The sequence below is a fragment of the Mus pahari genome, chromosome 3 (genome assembly GCF_900095145.1).
Source record: "Mus pahari chromosome 3, PAHARI_EIJ_v1.1, whole genome shotgun sequence".
NCBI classification, from domain to species: Eukaryota; Metazoa; Chordata; class Mammalia; order Rodentia; family Muridae; genus Mus; species Mus pahari.
This window is the reverse complement of record NC_034592.1, coordinates 22920866-22946338: the sequence shown is the minus strand read 5'-3', so window position 1 is coordinate 22946338 and position 25473 is coordinate 22920866. Positions and strand designations below refer to the sequence as shown.

At 53.8% G+C, this 25473-nt stretch overlaps 1 protein-coding gene across 10 annotated transcripts in view; it reads right to left on the bottom strand.

Moving 5' to 3' along the window:
- Dab2ip (DAB2 interacting protein) overlaps positions 1 to 25473 on the bottom strand; it is a 176101-nt gene that overhangs the window by 101582 nt on the left and 49046 nt on the right. For 4 of the 10 annotated variants that reach the window (XM_029537057.1, XM_029537056.1, XM_029537054.1 and 1 more), the window contains exon 1: positions 7021 to 7264. The exons of 4 other annotated variants lie outside the window; for them this stretch is intronic. In XM_029537057.1, coding sequence (XP_029392917.1) covers positions 7021 to 7144 — 124 coding nt within the window. In that variant the 5' untranslated portion in view covers positions 7145 to 7264. Of the gene's footprint in view, positions 1 to 7020; positions 7321 to 25473 lie in introns of those variants that run through there. 2 more of the 10 variants (XM_021194747.1, XM_021194741.1) reach the window with 1 other exon arrangement.

The following is a 25473-nucleotide window of genomic DNA, read 5'->3' as shown; positions in this document are numbered from 1 at the left end:
ATAGAGGCTGCCACTGTCCTCATCACATGCCCTTTTCCAAACCCTTCCCTTGGCTCCCTGTGCCGCCGGGGACACTCCTCTTGCCTGACTACTCAAAGCCCTGCCAACCTTTCTGTCCATACCATCTGCTGACCTGGTTACATGGCCCTCCCTAGCGCAACTCCTTCATCACGAGGGCAGGGGCTAGGACATCACCAAGGCAGCCCCTGCCCACAGTGTGCACACAGTAGGTAGTCAACTGAGTGCTGGTTACACATGTAGCAGTCCCTGATGGAAGGGGACATCATGGAGATGATTCCGGTCCCACGGATGTCACACTGTACTTATACATCAGCATGACAGAGTTGTGACTGAGACAAACGAGTGCTAATGACAATACACACACTCAAGTCTGTGACATATCTATCCTATAGTGTCACAACTAGGCTAGGCCTGCTTTGGAGCCCAGAGATGTCCAATGATTTGTTTAAGATCACACAGCACCTCAGTTGCACTCTTGATTCAAGTCCAGTGTCCTCAAAACAGAAGTATAAATAAATAGAAAATCAATGATGTCTAAAACTAGTCCAGATTGCCAATTTATTGATTTTTAATCTTTGAACTTCTACTCCTTGGGGCAAGCAGGACTCTAAGGAGTCCCACTGGCCTGCCAGCTTCTCAGGGTCTCAGCCCCTCCCTCCCTCCCCTCTGCTGCCTCCGGAGCGGGAAGCAGGGAGCGGGCACGGAACCTCTTAGTCCCATCTGCCTGCCTTCACTGTGCTTTTCCATTTCACAGTCAGGTCAAGCTTCACCTCCAAGGGCCACAGAAAAAGAAATCACACAGCTCGGGTGCTGACAGCCCTCTCCTGTCTGTCAGGAGAGGGAAATAAAAGCTAACAAGACCTCCAAAGGCAAAATCCCCAAACTTCCATTCAGTACCCAGCAGCTGTCAAAAGAGAACACGGGGAGCACAAAAAAAAAAAAAAAAAAAAAAAAAAAAAAAAAAAAAAAAAAAAAAAACCCACCCCAAACGAAAAACACAGCTGCTGCAGGTGTGAGCTGCACAGACAAGCAGACCACCGGTGTCACAGGCACCCTTGGTAGCTCTGAAATGGGTGGGGCTTGTCTAGACAGAGGAACCAGGCCTTCCTGGCCCAAGCTCCTTCCCCCATTATTATTATTTAGAGGGCTGTTGAGACCCTCCTGCTTCCTTATTTATGCAATCCTAAGAAATCACAGCTCAGACCTACTTCCAAACTCAAGGCCACGTGGGCCAGTTTCAGATGGATAATTAAATATTGAACAAACGCTGAAATGCCTCTACTGGATGAGAATAGCTAAAAATAGCCAGCCACCACTCAGAGAGCGGTACCTGACACTTGGGCAGGCATCACAGCCACTCCTTCTCAGTGCCCCCTCCCCATGACTGCCAAGCACAACCTTCCAGGGGCTGAGGGCTGGCAAAGTGAGGCAGGGTGGGGGCTGACTCCCTAAATACCTCCTGCACAGAAAACAAGACTTCAGCTCCCAGCAAGCTCTGAATGTCCCTGACCAGGAAATACTCTCCCTTTCCGGACATTTAAGCAAGTGGCCCCAGAGGAAGTCACTGGAGAAGTGTCAGCCTCTGCTTTTCTTTTAAAAACAGTCAGAAGGCTTCAGGTCGTTTCTAAAGCAAAACACGCGTGTGGTCCAGGATGTGAGGGAGACACACAGGGGTTCCGCCCCCTTTTCTTCCACCAGGCCCAGCAAGGAGCCCAGCTGCCTAGGATTCCTCCGATGAGCTAATCCAGGAAAAAGCAAGACAGAGCTAACATGTGAATAGATGCAGAGAGATCTAGGGTCCAGTTCTAAACTGTAGCTCTCATCAACACTGGCAGGTAACCTTGGTGAGTGGCCTTGGTTCCAGGAGGGAGCCTCAGTTTCCCTACGGGGGACAGAGTTGAGAGTAAAGTCAAGTGTTCCACCCGCTCCTGCAGCCACTGAACACCACAGGCTCCTCCTGACTGTGTGTGCTATGGGCCTCAGGGCACAGAAGTAACTAAAGGCGTGATAAACCAGGTGCCCAGGACTCAAGCTCTACCCTGATCCACGGAGGTTGAGAGCACACTCTGACCAGTGCTCAGTCGCACCAACCAACGAGAGGCCGGAGCTTCCGCTGTAGTTTTAGGGGAGCTTTCCAGCTCTGTGTCCCCACCGCCAGTTTCGTATTTTACTTCACCAGAGTTCAGGCTCCCTGCCTAGGGATGGAAATAACAATGCCCTACCTTAATGAAGGGCTGGGGAGTTAGACATGGGACATAAGCAGGAGAGGCCCTCAGCACGGCACCCACATTCGGATGGTAAAGGAGGCTACCTAGTTGGTGAAGAGGGTGAGGACAGACAGGAGAGCAAAGGCCAGGAAACTGGCATTCCAGCACATTAACCGGGGCCCCTGGCTTCCCCCAAGGACCTAAAGAGCTCTGCCTAAAGAGGGAATGGGGCGCAGGCTGCCCGCCTGCCTCTGAAGAACTCACCTCCCACTGTACACGGAGCCATCCCCACTGAAATACTTAAAGGACAAACTGGGCTGACATCCTGAGACTTGAGACATGTGACCTGCCAGTCAGACAGGTAGGGGCAGCAATGGTGGGTACAATCTGTGTAGGAAGAGAAGCCAACTGGAAGGAATGGTGGCTCCACATGGATGCCAGCAGGGCTCTGGCTTGTAGGAGATGCCAAAAGGCCCTGGGGGCAATAGTCTGAACCTTCAAGCTGGACATGCCTGAGTCCAGCTGGGAGCCTGGGAGCTGGGTGGATCGTGTGGCCCCCAAGTACTCAGAAGTGCTCCTGTGGATCAATGGCATGCTCTGGTTCTTGTCTTGGGGGAGACCTCTGAAATCCAATTTGTTGTTTTTCCTCTCTTCCTCCCTCTGTTCCTGCTGAGATACATAGACCCTATGGTGGCCTTTGGCCCCAACTTCTCTATCTTAGGGTCTGGTGAGCTCACTCCCTTTATGGGGTGTGGATGAAAAGTGTTCCATGTGCTTTGCTTCAGTTTGTAGAGTGCCTGGTCTGTTCCAGCAGTGACTCGGAGCTCACCTGAGCACATAAGATCCACAGCAGTACTGAGGTTGCATACAGGTATCAACTTCATTTTACACAGGAATAAACTATAGGCCAGAGACGGAGCCCTGCCCACCACCACATAGCTCGGATGGTGGAGCCCAGCTCTTCCCAACCCCACACTGGTCTCTGCCGCTATCCCGCAGCCAGGCAGAGCTGGAGGTCAGGCTCTGGCTTTCTCCCATAGTCCCCCAGTTCCAGCCTTCCTAGTGGTGGAGAATGGGGTCCCTCTCTAACCGCTGCTCCCATGAGAAGCCAATGCGACAGGCCACACAGGCACAGCCATGCTGCCATCTGGAGCGCTGGTAAGCCTGAATCACACACCCAGCTCGGCAATGGTGTGCGCACCCATCTGGACTAAAAGGGTAGACGACCCAGATGCTATGCTCTAAGCTTTAGTGTGAGGGGTCAGCCCCAGCCCTTCTTGGTATACCTTCATTCTTCAGAGTATATTGAGGGGTTCCTGGGAGCCCACTCCTGACACCCCAAAGATGGACTCTAGGAGTCCTTGCAAGCAAAGAGTCCCAAGTAGGGCTGGGACACAGGGACACACAGCAGCAAGCCAGGGAAGTGAAGATGGATGTAGTCGCTGAGAAAAAACCTGGTCCTGCCAGAAGAAAGTATTGGACAAATGTCTGGCACCTGGTAAGGCCTAGCATAGGACAGCTGTCAGGACTTGCATTCAGAAAACCCCAGAGTTCCTTGGGCATTAGTGTGGGCACCCAGAGTGCCCAAGCTTATGGGGCAACAAAACAGGATCCCTTGATAGAAGGGAAGAGGTATGAGCCTGGAATGGACCCAATGTTGCCAACCAGTTCATACAAAGTAGACCGAGGACTAGCCCTCTCATGCACTAACCACTGTACTGTCCAGAAAAAGAGCCCTGGGTTCCAGGGCCCTCAATGAGCAGGCCTCTCCAGCCAGCAGGACTCACTCCTGATAAGTCTGGGAACAAGCGCCAATCAGCTCCATCTGCCCTGTGACGAGGCTTCAATGTACTGAATGACAGGCCAGGCTTACCGAGGTTAGAGGAGTGTACTATTTCTCTAAGGAAGCTGCTCTTTCTCCTGATACCAGCAAATGGGGAAGTGAGGTACCCTGACTGGTGACACCCTTCTGTAGACAAGCCACCCAAATCCACAAGCCAGACTCAGAGCCACACAGCACAGTATGGCACTTAGATGTCTCCATCCCGTAAGTCTCACTGATTCCACACAACTGCAAGGCCCACCCCATCCAACCTTCAGATGAGAAAACCAAAGCCAAGAAGAGAAGACCCAGCACTCGGGAGGCAGAGGCAGGCGGATTCCTGACTTCGAGGCCAGCCTGGTCTACAGAGTGAGTTCCAGGACAGACAGGGCTACACAGAGAAACCCTGTCTCGGAAAACCAAAAAGAAAGAGAAAGAAAGAAAGAGAGAGAGAGAGAGAGAGAGAGAGAGAGAGAGAGAGAGAGAGAGAGAGAGAAAGAAAGAGAAGGAAGGAAAGAAGGAAGGAAGGAAGGAAGAAAGAAAGAAAGAAACAAACAAACAAACAAACAAACCCTTTTCAGTGGCACACAGTGTGTAACCCTGGGATGCTGGAGACACTGTCTGTCCCTCACAGCTTTGCCAAGAACAACATGAGGCTCTCCAGGGCAATGAGCCCTCCCCTAGTAGGAGGCAGTAGCTTAGCTAACACCCTTGCCTGGCCATCTGTGTGTCTCCACAACCAGCTACCAACTCCTCCGTGCACTCTCCTATTTCTGAACTCAGAGCCTATGATCCTTTCCCCCCCTTGCTGAGGACAAAAATGAGGTGGGGCACAGATGGAGCTGGGGGGCTGCCACCAGCCCTTTAGGTAAGGCTTCCATTAGGGGACCAATCCCTAGCCATGCCAAAACTAACACCAAGATCAGAAGGGAGTGGTTCAATACCTCAGGGTGGCTTCCTAACAGGAGACACACCCTGGTCCAACCTGCCCCTGGGTCAGTAGAAGGAGGACAAGGAGCCCCCGGCCCCCTGCACCCTGACCTGCAACTCTGCCCACACCCACAACTGGTCACGACTGAAGGCCCCTTCTCAGGTCCATCCTGCTATCTCTGTCCCCCATGCAGGATGAACTCGCTCTACAGGACTGCTGTCCTCTGCTCCCATACAGGATGAACTACACCAAGGGCTTTTTCCTTTTCCTTCTCTGGCATATGTACAGGCTGTCCCTTCCTGCCTGCCGGGGAAAGGACAATAGTTCACACCTAACTTGTCTGAGCTGCAGGCACAGGCTTCTAGCTTCCCAGGCAAGGACCCTGTTGCCACTGTCACCATTTCTGAAGCTCAGAGAGACAGCTGGCAGAAAGACAGTTTTCTGGAAGTAGGACTTGGACCTAGGGCTGAGTCGGTCACTCCTAGCAAAGCAAATCCCAGCAGCTTGGCATTCTCAATGTCAGCTCCTCTCTGAAACCTTCCTGAATATCCCCAACTAGAATTTCCATCAAGGCTAGTCTAACCCCCCACTTTCAGCAAACTGTGAGTTCCTTCCAGGCTAGCACACAGAGCTGGACGCAGCTGGGAGCCAAGCTCAGATGAGTTTGATCCATTGAACATTGATCTCCGCTGGCCTCATTAGCTGACAAGGAGGCAGAGCCCCGCTCCTCTGGGAGCCTCTACAGTGGGTTCAGAAGAGGGCACAGTCATGCCAGGCACCTGAGGGGCCAGAGCACGGGAAGTGCAGGAAAGGCCCTGGGGTAGCCAAACCACGACTGGACCTTCATCCCAAACCCATCTTCACAGCAAGAATCTGTCACAATGGCACCTCTTACAGCTGAGAAAAACAAAGGCTCAGAAAAATGAAGGTGATTCACGCTTGAACCCGGGTCTCTGGTTCCCTAGACAAGGCACAGGAACTAGCCAGAGGCCACTTCAGCCAAGGCGGGATATCACATGCTCAGACTAAGTCCACAAACCTGTGGGCAGATTCAGACAGCTTAAACTTGAACTCTGTGCACAGGGAACTCAGTACTTCCTAAATAAACCCCGTACATTGTTCTTGGCTCTACCGCTGGGGCGGGAACGGCTTCTGCATTCTGGGGGGGGGGGGGGAGTAAACTAAAGCATACTGCCTTACTGCCTGTCTGCTTCACTGACCCCACCCTAAAAAGGGGGGGCAACTCCCACACCAACACCTCTCCAGGCCTGGCACATTCTGCCTGTGGTGAGGCTGGGCCAGGGTCAGGCTTCCCATGACCCAGATAACCTTAGGATATAAACTAAGGCAGCTTCCACATCACAGACACCTTCAGTGGGCCTAACCCACGGAAGCATTATGGCCTTACACAACCCAGGGCAGAGCCTCTGTGTGGAGCCCCTGACCCTTATTACTTACTTACTTACTTACTTACTAGTCCAGCCCAAGTCAGTCTGAAACATTAGGGCCTCTCTGGCTGAAGATCTTATTACTGGTTCAAAAGGCTTGCATTTCTCCCTCCCCATTTTGAAAGAAGTACCCTTCCAAGGACCACTGAGAGGGGCTCCAGTCCCCTAAAAACATGGCTCTCCCCACAGGAAGCCCACACAGCTCTCCATCCAAAAGGTGAGGAAGCAAAACAGGACTGGAAGTGTAGAGCCCTAAACAGTGAAGGCAAGTCAGGCTCCACTTCGACTACTTTACTATGGCCTGCGCGCTGGGTAAACTGATGCACAGTGGAATGGGATTCGGGACAGAAGTATGGAGGAACTGCATATCAGACCGTCCCCCTTCTCCTTGCTCCTGGTATAATGGGAAACATTAGGGACCCCGCTTTCCCCAAGAGGAAGGACCTACAGAAGCTGGGGCAATGGGGATGGGACAGTCACGGTAGCTCCAGATAAGGAGCCATCACCCATTGACACAGAAGCCTCAAAAGCATCCGTTGGTGATGCGGTGGTAGCGAGGGACTAAGGGTCTGGGGTCAGGGTGGCGCCTACCCCTGGCTGGCCGGGTCCGGCTGCGGGAGCGGCTCCTCTGTCGCTGCAGCCGGGGCCGCCGCAGCAGCCGGTAGTAGTAGGATGGCCTCCCGGTGCTCTTCCTGGCGCTGCCGCCGGCGGACATGCTGCCGCCCGCCGGGCACCGGGCCAGGCCTGGGCGCTCACACGGGCCCCATCGGCCGCTCCGGACCGCCCGGCGGGCGCCCCGCACTCTCTCCCGCGCTCTGGTGCAGCAGCAGGCGAGACCAAGGCTGCCCTACAAAGTAGCTCCAACTCCTCCTCCTCCGCCTCCCCCGCCCCGCCCTGAGCAGCCGGCCCCTCGGCGGGGGCCCGGGACCGGGAGGCTGGGCTGGCACCCGCCCGGAAAGTCAGTGCGGGCAAAATCCTGGCCTGGAGTCATCTGGGCGACGCGGTCCGAGAGTGCCCCTGTCCCGTCCGAAGAACCGCAATAACATCATATACCTGACAGCCATGACTAAACTCCATATCTAACTTGGGGTGCCCGGAGCACCCCATCCCGCCACAGGTGCAGTCCGAGGAAAGGGGTGGCTGGATTTAAACATGGACAGACCAGAGCGGCCGCACAAAGCTTTGCACAAAGCTTTGCATGTACCCCTCAGTCAGGTAGAAGTCCTGCCTGTCTCTGTTGCCTAAGATATTTAGCTATTCTTTACAGAAGGCAGTGTCCATCTGATAAAAATATGACTTTCATATCATTAGGATTATTATGTGCATTTCGAGCACACATAGAATACAAGGCACACCTGTGCAACCAGAGGGCTTTGCCAAGATTCTTTGCCCCATCCCCCACACAAAACAACAGAAGTGCCTGAATTTTTCTGAATTTTAGTAGCATTAGTGAGTTTCTGAAGGCAGAAAGATCCCTACAGTGGGAGTAGAAACTGAGGCTTGGGAAAGGAACGACCAACCTGCCTCTACTACCATAAGCTGAAAGACTTTCTCCAAGTCATTCTGCAGTTCCAGAAACTTCCATGGCTCCCCCCCCCCCACCCGAGCATAACAGCTACAAACCCAACCATCTCTCTTTGGTATTTGAAGCAACAGAAACCTTGCAAATATCAAATCACTGGCAGCCTCAGGCCTGCCATCCATCCCCCCCTCAACTCTTGCTGCCGGCTCTCATCTCTGTCCTCTTGAAATGTCCAGCAGTCTGCCTGCCTCCTTTCCTCCTCCTCCTAGGTCTGCCCTCCTGATCCTAGGTGACCTCCCTTTCTCTCCCCCCTCCCCACCTCAGACCACACCACCTACCAGTTCAAGTTCAGATGGGGAAACTGAGGCCCTAAAAGATGTGTGTGTGTGTGTGTGTGTGAGAGAGAGAGAGAGAGAGAGAGAGAGAGTGTATGTGTGTGACTTGCCTCGATCACACGAAGAGTACAAGGGCATATGGTCTTGGCCAATGGTTATTGCATGAACTCTTAAGGGAAATGGGACAGGCTAGACACTGGAGAAACAGCAATCTCCAGTGGGGTAGGGTAGCCTAGGCAACAATCCAGGCCAGGTTTTCCTCCTCACAAGGGAAGCCCCCTTCTGGCTCCTCAGTCTAGGAGGGAGGGCCTCCAGGTCAGTGGGGAGGGGGGGGGTGCTGGATCACAGCTGGAGGCCAGGCGCCATCCTGGGACTTTCGAGGGTAAGGGGGGAGGGCAGGTCTCCAAACCCAGCTGCAGAGAAGTCCACAGCCTTTCAGGCCTCTGGTCCCACTTCCCAGAACACGGGCCAGCCCCACGGGAAGCTGGAACAGGGATGTTAGTCAGGAGACTCCTGGGATACTGCTGTAATAATCTGCACCCAGTCACCAGATTCCAGGTCCAGTTGTGGGCAGAGTCACCCTGGTACACCTTAGCATTTCCGGGTGTGTGTGTGTGTGTGTGTGTGTGTGTGTGTGTGTGTGTGTGTGTGTGTGAATAATCTCCACTGCCGCTGTTGCTAGTTTTCAAAGCTGAAGTCTCCACCTGGAAAGTTCTGGTGTCCATGCACCTGACCCACTTACCTTCCCTCTGAGCCTGCAGTCGGGGCTACAGTCCAGAGGCTGCCCGGCCAGTGCTGACCGATGCTGACCTGTGGAGATCAGGCTCTTACCTGGCCCACAGCAGGCAGCCATCAGGACTGTAAGAACGCATGTGGTAGCCGTGGAGGAGCAGGTCTAAAGTTTAGGACCCCAGGGTGCACACAGCAGGATTCTAAAGGTTCAGCCTGATCTCCCCTCAGTCTCTCAATACCCCTATGCCTTAGTTTCCCCCACTACAAGGAGACACTACAAATCTCCCACCGGCTCAGTAGTCTGGTGAACCACAAGCTGCTAAATCCCTGGCCTTGGAAAAGGAGTTATCATTACCAACCGCCACCATGCCTGCCCCTCTACAGGTCATGGTGGGTGCTGGGGTCCTTTGTGCTGGGTATTGAGAAAAAACTGGTGGCCAGGCCAGAGCTCAGAGGCTAGGGAAAGGCCTGGCAGCCTGCCACCCCTCCTGGTCTCAACCCTGGAACCAGCAGGCAGACAAAAGCTGCTTCCTGCATCCCAGCAGAACATCTGGAACCAATCCTTCCCCAGAGCCTGCAGCTTCAACCTCCTCCTGTGAGCAGAACCCCGTGTGGTCTCCTCCCCTCTAACTCCCCTCTAAGGAGAACAGCCCCCACAGGCAGAGACCAGACCGGGGGGGGGGGGGGGGTTAGGGCACCTGAAAACTGCTCACCTCCTTAGTATGACTGTTTCCTGAACCAGCAGAGGACTCCCACCACCCAGCAAGGAAGTCCTCAGGGACTGCCTCCGATGGATAGATGATAGGCCTCCCAGCCCCCCACCCCCAATCCAGAAGCTTAGGTGCCTGCAGAAACTTTGGCCCTGTACTGCCACCCTGGCCCACTTCCAGAGGGACTACTGCATGAGGAGGTGACACATGTCTCTCCATCGACTGGGTGCTGGTGCAAGGCTGTAGTCTCCAACTCCCTCAGCCAATAATGCAGTAGATGTAGATGGAGCCTAAAAATGAGCCCTTTCAGTGAGTGCCAGGCCAGAAACAGGACCCCCAAATCAGATCTCAGGAAGCCCCGAACCCTTTTCACTCTCTCTGAAAACACCCACCAAATGGCTCAGAGAGTAAAGGCTATTGCTGCTAAGCTTGAAGACCTGAACTAGATCTCTGGAATACCCCGCACCCCCCATCCCCCCATCCCCGCAGAAGAACCAACTCCTGCAAGTTCCACACCTGCAGTGGCATGCATGGGTCCATACACACACACACACACACACACACACACACACACGCACGCACGCACGCACACACGCATGCACACACACACATTCATGCACACCATAAATACACGTAAAAGGAAGAAGAGGAAGGAGAGAAGAGCCCCTGAGGCACTCCTAGAATACCAAGTGCATCATCACAAAGCAGCCATCCCTCCTCCCACCTGCCAACTCCCACCTGCCTCCAAAAGCTCTTTGCCACTTGCCCCACTGATAGAATGGCTGCCACCAGTCTCTTGGGAGAAGCCCTAACAGGAATGGACTGGAAGAATCTATTCCCTTCTGGACAGAAAACCCAACAGCAAATTGCACCCGCAAAGAAGAAAGGATGGTGGCTTTAGAGCTGAGCTAAAAGGTGAAGAACACTGAGCGGCAGGTCAGGACCAGCTCTGAAGAGAAGCCAGCCTCACACAGTCCTAGGTCTTACTAGGACTTTAAGATTGAAGGCTAGAGGCTGCAGAGCAACATGTGACCAAAATTACCATCAAAAAGCTTAATAATGCCAACGGAATGCTAGGACAAGTCACTGGTTGCATCAGTTGAACTGCAGCAGGAGGACCTGGCTTTCACCAGGAGATCATTTTGCAAAGAGGAAAACCCTGCCACTAGGAGGAGGTATTGGGGCTGGAGAGCTCTGCCCAGCCATCAAGAGTACCCACAGGACGCCTCACACAACCATCTATAGCTCCAGTTCCCTCAGACACCAGGCATGCATGTGGTGCACAAACATTTATGCAGGCACTTCACCATACATGGAGGGGAGACCAGAAACTGCTCAGGCAGAGTCACAGCTTAGGGCCTGTTGGAAGATGAAGTCTGGATTTAATGCTAACTGTGGTAGCTGACCCACCTTAGCATCCTGCAGATCCTGTGCTCAGTATCCCTCACATATTCAACCATTTGGCTTCCCAGTGACCCTAGCAGGCTGGCTTTCCAAAACAATGTTGGAGACAAGAGAGAGTAAGTTCCTTAAGATCTCAGGGCTTGCAGCAGGATCTGAACCCAGGACACTAGATGTTGCAAAGGTCTTAAGACTTATGTGCATGAGGGCACACAACAGCCCAGGGCTTTCCGTCAGAGCTAGTATTTTCCAGGGACAGAACTGGGCCCAGAGGAAGCAAGTTTCTCACAGCACATATCCCAGGCCCCACACAATGGTGTCTGGAGAGTTCAGACCTGTCAGGTTTCCTGTCTACACCAGGGTAGGCAGCACTGACCAGGGCAAGTCCCTAGGCAGGCAGCCCTGCATACATCAGTCTCCTAGGCCAGGGTCCACCTCTGACTCTTCAGAGTCCTAGGCAGGGTCTGGAGGAGGTACCTGAGCACACGTGGTTAAGGTCACAACCTCCCCCTCAGGATGCTGTCTGTCTAACAGGCAATGACAGCTTCCTGCATCCACTGTTTACTCGGGAATGAAGCTGGACCAGGACAAGAACTCTGCTGGAGACATGGTGGGGAAGCAGAGCCTGGTTCCATCCGCACACAAGAAGGTTCAGGCCATGCACCGAAGGAGGCTCTGCTTCAGCACCCTAAGCATCCACTGTGTCCCCCCAACTTCTCTCCCAAAAGCCACCCACAGATTTAATGGCATCCTTTCTAGGAAATGGCTGATGCAGAGTAGGTAAGGTCCCAGGATGGAACAACCCTCGCCTTATCCATACAGGAAGAACTAGGGACCAGCCAGGCCTGGACTTTGGAACTCACACAGACAGGTTGCCTCAGGAATGTGAGTGCCTTTCAAACAAGTTGCCCAACACTGATCGGGGTGGGGTTCTAGAAGAGGCCCTAGGTCTAACCAGGGCAAACTGACAGGGTGTGTGGCCTCTGTCACTATCCCTGAGCCTCATGGAATCGACCATAGCTCGGGTGAACCGACACCCACAAGGTTTTATGGGTATCTAAAAACATTCTCCTGGCTCTAAACCACTTCCTAAACTCCTGCTTCCCCCCCCCCCATCCTTGTCAGCAGCCCACTGTAAGCTTATCCTAAGGGGCAGAAGGCAACTGTGCAGTGACTGGACCTGGAATCTGAGGCTCCCTAAGGCTCCCCAGGCACCCGATACAGCACCCAATCCCCAGTCACGTAGGGATATCTACCCTCAGTTCTCCCACACAGCAGCAGGCTTCAGTCTGAGTGGAGGAAATGACCGGCCCACATTGGGCTGGAGCTTTCCCAGGGGACCCCCTTCAGCTACCCAGGTTGCTCTTCATCCTCTGGCAGAACCAGAATGCTAGCAAGTGATGCCAGGCTCCCATTTTAGAAGCACCCCAGAGCTCAGGCTTCAGTCCTATGGCCCAAGAGAGGCTGAGAGTCACTCTCTACTGAAAGCCCTGGCCCTCGCGGCTCCCTAACCCTTGAAGTCTGTGCTTCCTGTCAGCCCAGATGGCCAAGCCTGAAGCTACCTCCTTCTCTGCCTTGCCTTGACCCAAAAAAAAACCGTGCCAAGCTCCAGGTAGGCCCCAATTCAACCCACACACTCTCTCCTCTCAGCCCCACCAAGGACCCAGGTTCCAGGGTTCCAGCTTCTTCCTCCTGATCCTGTCCAGGGATGGGTGTAGACTACCAGCCCACCAGAGGAGGCGCCATATGGTCTCTGTGAGGTCAGAGCACTCCACCTTCCTCAGGCATGCCTGCTTGATCATCTGTGAACTCTGGTACGACTGGCATCAGGGCTAGGTTCCCAAGGGAGGGGCCTCACTGCATCCCTACAAAGCCTAGGGAAAGGGACAGCTGAGCTAGCCCTGTAGTTGACCCTGAGCCCAGGTGGGAGATGGGCATGGGCTTCGGAATAAGGACTCAGCTCACCCAGTCTGCTAGTAAGAGCCCCACTGCTGGGAGGGAGAGCAGAGGGTAGTTCTTCACCTTTCTGGACTTCCTAGGAGAGTCACAGAGAACAGTGAACCAACATTTGTCTGTAGGGTCCTCCGGCTCAGACCTTAGCCTCAGAGCAGACTCAAGGTTGGGAAAGGTGGTGGCAGCCCCGCAAAGAAGTAGAGGCACCCATCTGACTCAACGTCCAAGCAGAGAGAACTGGGATGAGGAGAACCCCTGGAAGGCTGTGGGGAGGTGTCATATGCACTGAGCTAGAAGGCCTTATAGGAGCTGACAGGGGAGACGGGAGGGTGTATTCTGGGAGGGGGAGACAGCATAAGGAACAGGCCATGAGGAGGAGCCAGTGAAACATCAGTGGGGATCCTGTGTAGAGTGGAGTCTGCAGCAAAGGAAGAGGTGGGGACTGGGGGCAGACCTGAATATATGAAGGAGTGATCAAGAGGGGAGAGGTATGCAAATAAGGGTGGGGCCAGGCTGCACCACCTGGGGCCCAGGTATTACATCCACCCTTGAGGCTTAGTTCTGTCACTGCATGGCTGGGCTACCATAGAAAAATTACAGGTCCTCCGCTCTGGTCCTCCTCTGCAACTATGAAAGGGCTGGCTCTCATAAGATAGGCCTGAAGGTGTGGGGCTGCCCATTCAGGACTACATTCCAGGGTCCAGCATCATGGGGGATTTTTTGGCAGCAGGAGTGGGGAAAGTGAGGGACTAGCACATGCTATGCCTAAGAGCTCTATGAATGAGCAAGATCCCACTATTTATTTCCCCACTAAAATTCTAGGTTGCCCGACTACACAGCACAAGCTGGCCTCAAAGTACAATCCCCCTGCCTCAGTGTCCTGAGCAGTTAAGATCTCGTAGGCACGCCACCCCCTATTTCAATCACTGGCCAGCTCAACTCTGTTCACCCCAGGCATACACTGGTTCCTCCAGCTCATTCCCACCAGGATGAATCTTCTCTAGCTACTGTATTGTGTCTCGGCTGGCCGGCAGGCACATAATCCCTGACTGCCTTAGCTCAGGTCAGATTGCCCCAGTCACCTGGGCTATAGGCTTCTGCTCGCTTATTTTCTTCAGCTTTTCGGGCCTCCTGAAACCCTCTCATCTGTGTATTTGGGTATTTCCTAATTGCTTCCCTCCAAACTTCAATAAGGGCTGTGGCCTTAGCCCCACTCACAGCCAGCTCCCGATGCAGACAGTACTCAGTGTCTGATGAGTGTGGCAAGAGAAGGAAGCGGGGCTCAAAGCTGGCATTCTCAAAAGGCAGCTGCAGGTCCAGGGGCAAGTGACTTCGCCTCTCTTCTCAGGACCTAGGCTTTCTTCCAGGTGACACGTGGCTGTCCCGCTGGAGGGCTTAGGTTTCCATGGCAGCTTGGGGCTGGTTAGGCCAGGGTACATTCCTGACTCTTTGTAAGATTGATTGGAAGTCAGCATTGAGTGAGTGAATGAATGAATGAGTGAATGAATGAATGCCCTTCCTTTGCCATTTGTCTTTGATCAAATCTCCAGGTCACAGCTCTTGCTTCCTTGTTGGTCTGGCTACACTTTAAGGGCTTGTGAACAATGAGTGTCTGTGTTCAGTCTGAGGGAAGTAGGTAGAGCCACTGAAGGTGCTGAAGCAGGGGCCAGCGTCACAGGAACCACGACTGTTTCCTGGTGATGCCCCTGAGCTCACAGCTGGCACAGTAAGACCAAGAGAGAGTTAAATGCAGCTTCTTGCCTCCTTCACCCCTCAAGTCCCCTTGAGAGTGAGAACAATGAAGGCCTGCCCCCACCCTGGGAACAGCATTTTGCCTGGAAATTCTACCAGGGGTAAGGGGAAGGGCGGGCCCTACAGTTTCAGTGCCTGCTCAAACAGGAAGAAGCTGAAAGTCTGGGGCCAAGGAAAACAAGTTCAAGGTCACCCTGGAAACCAGCAAGCCCATGGCTAGCCTTGTATATTTCCCCAGATGAATCTCTTCTAGTGATTAACGCTTAACACACATGAACAGGAAGAGAGCACGGTTCAGGACCACCCACAAGGCACTGAGAAAAGGAACAACCTGCCCAGCCACTTCTGCCATACCTTCAGAGTCCAGGGACTTACTTCGCCTTCTCCCAGGGAAGCTGTGTTCCACACCTGGAAGCTGATGTGTTCTGGGGGACTCGATGGCCATCCTACCCTCCAGCCAGGGCACAGGACTGGGGACTCCCCAGGGTCCTCCCTATTCCCAGCAACAGGCCACAGCTGCAGGCTCCACAAGGAGCAACCAGTGTAGAGACAGGCAGATATTTAGGCTCCCAACCCACCATCAGATCCCTCTTGACTATAATGCTGAGGCAGGGGGCTGACCTGTGGCTAGCCTTCTCTAAAAGCCCAGAAGACAAAGGCAAGAGCCCTGAAGCAGCTTCAGTGTCACTGAGCCCCTCTGTACCTTGCACCAGGGACATGGGTTACAGACACCTCAGCACAGCTCCTTAAACACCTTGGTCCCTTCCTCGTCCCTGGGAAGCTGGAAGGTAAAGTCAGAGCTTTCTGAACCTGCTCCCTCTGACCTCAGCTCTATGAGTTCTGTGCAGACACAGTCTCCCCTCTTCCCTGCAACCTGTGAGCTCTTTCAAAGTCCAGCCAGGTCAGCAACCAGGAGCATAGCCAGGGTGTCCCACCCCTTGCCAGGTGTGTCACCCTAAGATGAAATCCTTGTCTTGTTCCCCAGTCCTGGGGCTTGAGGATGGCCTAGGGGAGAGTGTTAGAATGCGGGTGCCTACGCCCACCTCAGAGTCTGGTTTAGCCAGTCTAGGGAAGCGTCCAGGAATATGACTGACTTTTCCCCCCTCTTTTAGACAAGGTCTCCTTCTGCAGAATGAGGACTTCCTGACACTCCTGGAGACCCTGCCTCACTGCTCAGGCACTGAGAGTAGAGACACAGCCCCCACGCTGGGCTGGGGACTACCCAGGATTGCAAGAGGAGATGGGCTCGTGGAAGATTCTGAATGTCACGCGTGTTGCCGGCTAAGTTCTGTGTGGAGCTCCCAGCAGAAATGAATTTACAACATTTTCTGTACCTCAGCACCCGTATGGCCAAGCAGGCAAGGTTTCTAAACCTCACAGCCTAGGAGGGCCAAATGAAGCTTGCAACAGTTTGCACAGCCCCCTACTGATGCCCCAGGCTCCCCAAAAGTGGTTTGGAGGGAGGAGCCCAGCAGGTTAGCTCAGGCCAGGAAGCACCCTGACTGGCCCACTTTGTCTTGGTCTCTGTGTTCCCTGACTTGACCAGGTCCTGGGCTGATTAAAATATCCCCTTACAGCTCCAACGGGCATGTGTCCCCTTAGGTGCTCCCAGGAGGAGCACAGGCTCACGCACGCACTGCCAAGCAGGCCATGGACTCTGGGGCGCCTTCCTCCTGAGCTGAACACGGCTGGTCAGGCTTGCCAGGAGAAGCCAAGGCCCAGCGGGGATGCCATGAGCAGGGTCACACAGTCCGCACTTACGAGCCCGGTACAGTACTCACTGGCTGCCAGGCAATGTTTATTCAGTGAGCCCTTATAAGGCCCTCTGGGGTGGACACAGGACTCTCTCAGTCATAGGTAGAGTGCTGGTGAGTAACAGAAACTCGGTATCTCCAGCCTGTCTCCTACTAGAGCTCCGTGTTGACCCTGTAACTCTTGTCCTTTGTCCCCAGGTTACTAAGCTGCTGACTACCAAGGGCGAAGAGAGCGGGACTGCTTGCGAATCCATGTCTTTTAGCAACAAGGCTGAGGGTGTCCAGGTCGGGTCCTGGGCAGTGATCATTGGGTATCACCAGAGCCAGCGTCCCCTCAGCTCTCTGTCCTTCCACCTGTCCCAGCCCTCATCGGTCAGTCTCTCCTGCAGTCTCCCTGTGACTCAAGCAAGGTTCCCAGATGTGACTCTTGCAATCTCGACTAGCTCTGTCTATTAACCTCTTTACTTTCACAGAAATCACCCAGGACCATGATGGCACCACGTCTTGCTCTTCTTGTTCTGGAGATTGCCATAGCCCTCAGTAGTTTCCCCCACACAAGCCACCCTCCCCCATCTAGAGTCTATTCTGCATTCAGCAAGCAGAGTGGGCGAGTGTCCAACCCTCTTGCCACCCCCAGGCCTGCTGGGGCATCTTTTCTGGCATACCTCTCTCAAGTGGCCTAACTGATCCCAATCACTCTTCCTTTCCACAAAAGCCACTCCAGCTCCTCCGTACCAGCCTCTTCTCCCAGGCACACTCCCTTCCTTGGCGCACTGTGCAGAGAGACTCATCCCGCATCTGTCTCTGCTGCACACCTGTGCTCTCCTTAAGGGTCAGGTCCCTGCCTGCCTGGCAACTTCAGGCCCCAGTGGTGAAAGTCACGTGACTGATGACAATTGGGAGGTGAGTGGGCCTACCAAGTACATGTGTGAACATGTCTGTGTACTTTGAAGCCCCTCAGCCCCTCAGCCCCTCAGCCCTGGGCATCATGAACCCCCTGAGCGCTGCTCAGCAAAGCCAGGCCAGAGGCTCTGCACCACCACCCCAGCTCAGTAATTATCCGTTTCCTCCTCTCGTTCCATGATTCATAACCCATCATATACACTTCCCCATTATCTTTCACAAGAGTGCCACCTTTCTGCCATTTAATAATGCATTTGGCTCGCCGCTTCTCTCCCAGGAGAAATCGAAGGCTTGGCTCCCATTCCACACAGGCCAGGAGCCATGTGTCACTCGGGGGCTCACTTCAGACCTGAACCTTGAGCCCTTCCTTTGGGCTCCCTAGGCGGGGCCCTGCTGGTCTTGCCGACCCCTTGCCTTCACCTATCTGCTGAGAGGTCCTGGTGCCCACAGGTCTCTCAAGGTTTGCTCTGAGGCACGAGTCTGACTCCAGTTCTCCCTGCACCAGCCCCACATAGGCAGAGGCAGCACTCTAGGTTCAGATTCGGCAGAGACATAAGGCATTGGAGCCAGTGTCCAAATGTATGGTCTCATTTCAATTTCACAAAACCCTTCAGAAGCCAAAGGGCCAATTGCAACCATTCTACAGTAGGGAAATGAGGCCTTGGAGACAGACGCTTCCCTGAGGCTGTACTGCAAGCAGATGGTGGCTTCCTGAGGATGGGGGTGGAGGCACGCTGAAGGAGGGAAGGGATCCTGAAGTTGCAGGGAGCACAGGCTCCAAGCAGAGCAGTGCAGAGAGAGAGCGCGCAAAGGATTAGGGCCTGGCGACCAAGGGCTGCAACCTCACCTTTTGTGCTATATGGGGCAAGTCCCCTGACTCACTGGCTGGACTCCCAACTCTGCTCCACAGACAGGCTTCCTCCCAGGACTAACAATCACATGACCAGATGAGGCAACACGTGGGAAGCCGCCTGTAAACTGTCCAGTCCCAGGTCACGTCATTTTTGCGTGTCAGGACGGCAGACTCCAGACAGGATTATGAAAAACCTGCAGGGAAGCCCTGGCCGCTCCAGGTGACAGAGGACCCAAATGCTCAGGCCCGGGGAGAAGGTAAGGCCGCCTCCTCAGACCACAAGTAACCTTCCTCACCAACCCCTGCTTGGCACAGGTCCCCGCCCCCTGTCAGTCACTGGGTCTGGTCCCCTCCCCCTCCCGCTCTGTAAAGTTTCTGCTTCTACTTTATAGTTTCCGTGGCAACCACCTCTCATTTTTATTGTCTTCCTCTCCTCCTACACTTTGACATCTTGGGCTCAAGGGAGAAGAGCAATGAGGGGCAGGAGGTCTGGACAAGAGAAAAAACATAGCAAAGATGCAGGGCTGGGGATGACCTCTGACCTGAGGACCTTCCTTAAGAGGACTCACAGAGAAGCCTGTATTGTGCCATGTATCTGAAGCCCTGCAGGCATCCCCACTGGCCTCCCACTAGTGTGTCTTCACCCACGGGACACCCTGCCCTCTCTACATCAGGATACCTTCCCTTCACCAAGGCCAGACTTCAAAGCCCCCACTCCCAGAAGTCACTATTATGCCAGCTGCCCTTGGCGGGCCTGCCTCTCACCATCCGACCTCTCTCAGCCTCCCTGCTGCAGGCAAGGCTAACAGTTCCTCCCTCCATCCTGTATCTCCAGAGCTCTTCAGGAGCCAGCACACCATATGCAGGTCCTCAGAAGCCCGAGGGTTCCCATCTCCGTTCTGTCAACTCTAGCCTTGAGCCTCCCCACTAGAACGCAGCATCCCTGGTGATAAATCCAGACTGAATCAGAAGCCACTTCCTCATGGGCTCTGGGAGGCTGAAGTGAGTTCATGGGATTGAAGGAGCCCGGCATGTTCTCTGGCGCAGTGTGGGATCTGGTATTATTTTTAGGTACTGAGTCAGGGCCATCTAGTGAACAGCCCAGAGGCCTCACTGACCCACACTCTCACAGTGGCTCTCTCTCTCCACCTACTGATCTCCTGAGGCATAGATGCCAGCCTGCAGCCACCTCCAGAGCAAGGCTCTGACAGGCTCTGGCCTTGCCCACAAGCCCCCTCCCACTCACAGGCACGTGACTACACTTAGGCACACCCACACATTTATACACTGATACTCACCCGTGCACCCTAGCATTCACACTCACGTGCACACACATGGGTGTGCATGCACATGCACACATAGTGACACACATGCCAGAACTCCATGGCTTCACCAGAGCCCAGTGTGAAACTCTCTAGGGAGGGACAGCACTCCGAGGCTCCCATAAGCAACAGCAGAGGGTAAGCATGCTGACAGAAGCTTCTGGAAAACTGCACCACCGGGGTCTCCCCCACCTCACATCCACCAATGTAGGGCCTCCCTCCATCCCTGTGAGGCTGACCATGAGTCCCAACTTCACAGCTAGCCCGGACCTGCACATTATTCTTTCCAAATGGCACACTTGCCTAGGCTTGTGCAAGGACAGGTGTGGCTGGTGACAATGCACAGGGGTTACCCAAGGCCACAGTGTCTTAGCGTGGGGTTCCTATGCCGAGGGAATGCACCCCACCCCACCCTGCAAAGACCTACAGTGTCAGGCATTAGCAGAGAAAAGGGGCAAAACCTCAACATGAAACCCAATGAGGTCTAGTCAGGCCAGTCACAGCCTCAGCCCCATACTTCTGCACTCATGTGTGCCCCCCACCCCCCTCATATCTCAATGGTCCAGGGTTCCCACAACTGCCCTTGGGAAGCTGGGCCTTTTAACACCTACCCTGAGGTAAATGGGGGGGGGGGTAATCCCAGGACCTGGTACTTGAAAACCCAGGCAAGTTCTAACATGGTCTGGGAAGGGAGATAATGTGTCCCCAAGAGGGGTCCAATATAGTCCTTGTCCCTAGAAAGCTGACACTTTACTGGCATATGAGGGTTCCCACAGGTGCAGGCAGACAGGGACAGAGGCTAAGGAAACAGAAAAGCAGAAAGAAGTAACTAGCAATAACTGTTCACCTGGGGGGGGGGTCGGGGGGGAGGTGGTAACCCAGGAAGGCTTCCCAGAGGAGGTAGCATGTGGGCTACCTGGCTAGGATTCTGACAGGCAGTGGGTGTGGGATATAAGGTTAGCATACTGAGATTTCTTTCTTTCTTTCTTTTTCTTTCTTTTTCTTTCTCTTTCTTTCTTTCTTTCTTTCTTTCTTTCTTTCTTTCTTTCTTTCTTTCTTTCTTTCTTTCTTTCTTTCTTTCTTTCTTTTTTAAATAGGCTTTTATGTAGCCCAAGCTAGCTTTAAATTCATTATGTAGCTGAGGATAACCTTGAGCCTCTGGACGCTGGGATTACAGGTCTATGCCACTAGGCCTGGTTTTATGCAGTGCTGGATAGATCTCGGCGCCCCATGCAGGCGAGGCAAGCACTGCATCTGATGAGCCGTCTCACCAAGCCAGAGCTGAGTTCTGCAGAAGCCTGCAGGCAATGGTCCCCTTCTAGACTGCACTGAGGGTTTGAGTTTAAGGGTGCTAGTCCAGTCTCATTCGTTGGATCACTTAGGACACAGGGGTGCTAACTGTTCCAGAAGGAGGCACTTTCAGGCCAGGTCCTGAGGCTGCCTCTGCCATAGACAGTAGCCCAAGAGTGTCACCTTAGGGTAGAGCCTGACAGGTCTTGAACTCCTACAGGAAAGAGTGTCTTTGAATTACCTGTACAACCTATTCCAGTATTTCACACCACACTGCGGTCAGCCAGGAAGTTCTTCCCCCTATCTAACCTACATCTCTCTTGCTGAAATGTACACCCACCTTGCTGTGGGGACAGGAATAACAAAGGCCAGAAGCTGAAATGCCTCACTGGGCAGTCAGACAGCAAGGAAGCGAGTGGGGGTGGGGTCAGTGGGCAGAGACACAACCCCTGGCGCTGAGGAGAACGGACAAGGCCCTCTTTGTGTGCATGATTAATTTACAGGCCTGGGGAGGGCCACGGGAACGTCCTGCGCTGGGCCACAGAGGCTTCCCTGACCCAATTTAGAAGCCGTGTTTATTGTGTCACTCATGTCAAACCTTCCCAGAGGTCTCTATTCCCAGCGTGCTCATGAATTTTCCGGGGGTTTAATCATGCACAATCTGAGTACGATTTATTAAGAAGATTAAAGCCCCCAAACATGCTTCCGCGTGGACTACGAAACATGGCAAATTGACCGTCCACCACGGGCAGACGTCCCCCAGCAGAAAGGTCCTTCCACAGAGGGAAGAGGGAGAAGTGTGGGGTGTGGGGTGTGGGGCCCCCAAGTCAGAGTTGAGGCCAACTGTGTGGGAAAGGGGCATAAAGGACTGCAGGCCAAGGACGTAGCTCACTTGGTACAGGGCTTGCCTGGCAGGCATGCGACACTGGTCCCATACCCAGCACCTGATAAGCCAAAACCATCTTTGGCCACACAGAGAGGTTGAGGCCAACCTGGGCTACATGAGGCCCTACCAAAAACAAACAAACAAACAAACAAACAAACGAAAAAGAACACCAGAAGGATAGAGTGTGAGCAGTGCCCAGAGCCACACCCTGGATTTAAAGACAGTCCATCACTCACAGCCAGTGTCCCCAGTATTCCTCCTCCGTGAAGTTCTCTGGGCCACTCACAGTAGGACAGGGATTTAACTAACCCCTCCTTGCAGTTCCTAATGCCCCATCTGAGCCCCTTATTTTCCCACCCTGACCCAGAGCTTCCCAGAGGGTTAGATCCCCCTACCACTCCCACTCTTCCTGGGATGGGGAGCAGTGTGGGCCTCACTACAGTAAAGCCGAGTAGAAGACAGGAAGGAGGGGTGGGGTCCCAGCTCGAGTCCTTAGAGGCTTTCGGGAAGATGGCTGTTAAAACCCTGATCTGACCTCAGATGCCAAGCGTGCGACTGCAGCCTCAGGCTTTGCCTGATACCTCAGGCCTGGCCTCTCCTGACCCTCCTCCCATCTAGGATGCCACCTGGCACGTGTTTGTTTCTCTCAGATAATGAGTGAGCTAAGCTGAGGGGAACCTGAGCATCCTCAGAGCCAGGTTCTACGCAGAGCTCTAGTGCCCATCTCTGCGCACGCATACAACCCTACAGGTCATGTGCTGTTTCCATCTTAAACCTCCCATGAATAACTCATGTACCTGGGCCAGGAAGCAGAGAATGGCAGAGCTGGGGTTCAAACCCAGAGCCTACCCCCAGTACCTCCCACCTTAGTCCTTAGCTGGGACACCTTTGTCCCCATCTCTCAGCTAGCCTCCAGCCTCAGTCTCTCTTGTCCTTTCAAGATCAAGGTGTGACCTTGACACAAAAAGCCTGGCCTCCAGACTGCCAGTCCAGATCCAAGCCTCTCTGCCTGGCTTTGGGCCTCCACCTGGGCCCCATTCCCTCTGTGCTTTCTCTATGGTCTTCTCTGTGCCAGCTGCTTTCTGGGATCTAGTTCCTCTGTTAAATATGCTTATCACCCCCGTGTTCTCATTTCCAAATCCTCAAGATCCAAATGCAATGCCATCTCCACAAAGCCTTCCCAGGACAGAAACCAAGTTACTACGGGGGGGGGGGGGGGCTCTCCCTGTTCTCACTGTCTCCCTTGCAGAGTCAGCAGAATACAGCCCCCTGCTGTACTGCCATCCCACCCCCAGCAGCCCTCAGCAGCCCCTGGAAGACAATGTTGTTGCTCTTAGCAATCAGGTTCATGGAGCAAGCTTATGTGGTGCCTACTGTGATCCACCTGACAATGAGACATAGTCCCTGATGATAAGGGTGACCAGAGAAGCCTGTGCCGGCCTGAGGACACACTTCCCTGGTCACAGAGAGAAGATTTCCTCTTTCTCCCTATTGTGGACCACTTTAGCCTCTGGTAAAGCCTCAGGACCTCTTTATAGAAAAACCTATTTAGAAGGTATAAACTACTGGGGACTAGGACTGGGGACTGTGGGGTGGTTCGGCACATACAAATATTTGCTGTGCAAGACCAAGAACCTGAGTCTTGGTCCCCAGAAGCCATGGGAATGGGATGCAATAATGCAAGCACGGGCGTCTGTAATCCCAGCACCTCTATGAAGAGATGGAACAAGAGGTGGAGAATGCCCAGAAGCCCCTGTGCCCACTAACCTGCTGTGAAGAGACCCAGAAACATGCTCATCACGTCAGTCAGGGAGGGGTGAGGACCCACACCCAAAGGTATCCTCTGATCCCCACACAAGGGCGGGGGCACGTGCACGTGGGTACCCATACCACCCCTGGCATGAGCAAACACAAGCAAGCACATATTCACACCACTCATAGGCTCACAACACACACGCGCGCGCGCGCGCGCGCACACACACACACACACACACACACACACACAGACACGGTGCTAAAATGTGCTTATCACGCACTCTCTAGAACACTGTAGTGATGTGTGCCTTTTTGACTTGTGTCAGAAATCCCAAGATCTAGAGCTCATAACGACCGTCATCATCTGAGGTGTGATGAGCAAAACCTGTATCATTTCGAGATATCCACAGCTAGCCCACGACACGGAATCGCTGCATGGGGAATGCTAGGGCGGCTTATCGCCTACAACGATAATTGAAGGGATTGCGACGTGTAATTGTAATGAGAGGTTAGGGGAGTGAAGGCCGGGTGGGGATTCTTTCTCATGCCCCAGGGCTTAGTGCCAGGAACCCATGCAGAGACTCCCTGGGACCCAGGACGCTGGATAGGAGTCCTGAGGCGGCATGTGGAGTGGGAGTGGACTTGTCCTGGACCAGATTCTGGCTGTGTGCCCTGCAAGTCTCTGTCTCTATTACCACAGTCCCAGCACCAAGGACCCGAGCCTCTGCTCATGGGTATAGCTGATCCATGGTTGCCAAAGCCCCTCAATGACTCTGGCAAAACCATCCCTCAGAGAAGCTCTGCCCGGACAGCCCCTGCCACTCCTCGGGGAACTTGTTTTATGTCCCAAACAAGCAAGGCTGACAGGGGATAAATTGCCAAGGAAGGCTGGAGTAGGCTCTGACTGTCTGCATGGCGCCCGCCCAGCCGTCCCTCTGTACCCAGTGCTGTCTGGTCTGTGGAGAGAGGAACGCACCATCAATTATCTAGGGAGAAAGGGCGCCATAAGGACTCGCCCAAACACTGCACAGAGAGCGTGTCCCTGGCCCCTGGGATGTCAGGCTTCTCTCCTCCTTGATGCCAGCAGGTTACCTTCCAACCTGGGGGCTTGCCCATATCTCTAAGCATATGTTCTTTACCGACCGCTTCCCCCAGGGAAGGGACATACACACCCCTCCCCCTCACTAGGCACACACCTTGAGCCTGTTCTGAGCCCTATGAGTTGTACTAGAGCTGTATCTCTGGCTTCTCAGAGGCCCCACAGCCCACCCTAGCCATCACCTCAGGCCCAATTAGGTTACCTTCACAACACCTCCACAAAAACTGTCTCAAGCAACCCTCCTACCAGTTCTATGGAGGACACTACAGTTGCTACATTTTTAAGAAACAGAATTAGAGATATTATGTAACTGGTCCAAGACAGCACAGCTGACCTGTGACAGACTCAAGGCCTAAGCCCAGTTGGTCTGGCTTCACATCTCTCCATTAGCAGCTTCTAATTAGAGTTTCCCTTGCAACCACAGGCATCCAGTGTCCAGAGAAAGTGTGCTGGTCCTTCTACCCAGCTCTGCCAAGTGTCTCCTCAGAACCTAGAGACCTGGGTCTTCATACTTATACCTCTCACGGCCCCAGTCCTGCCCCTGCTCTTTACCCTCCACATGACCCAGTATCCCAGAGCTGCCCAGGCTTCAGCAGATGTCAGGGCAGTCACCAGCACTCTGAACTTTACCTCATCTCCCTTCTTACGCACAGTCAGACCCAAGCACCTACAGGTGTTCTTTCAAACCAAAGGATGTTCTTGCTGGTAGGTGAATGGGTAACTCTATAGCTAATATCTACTTTGAAATTGTTGGGGGGGGGGTCCTCCTGAACCACA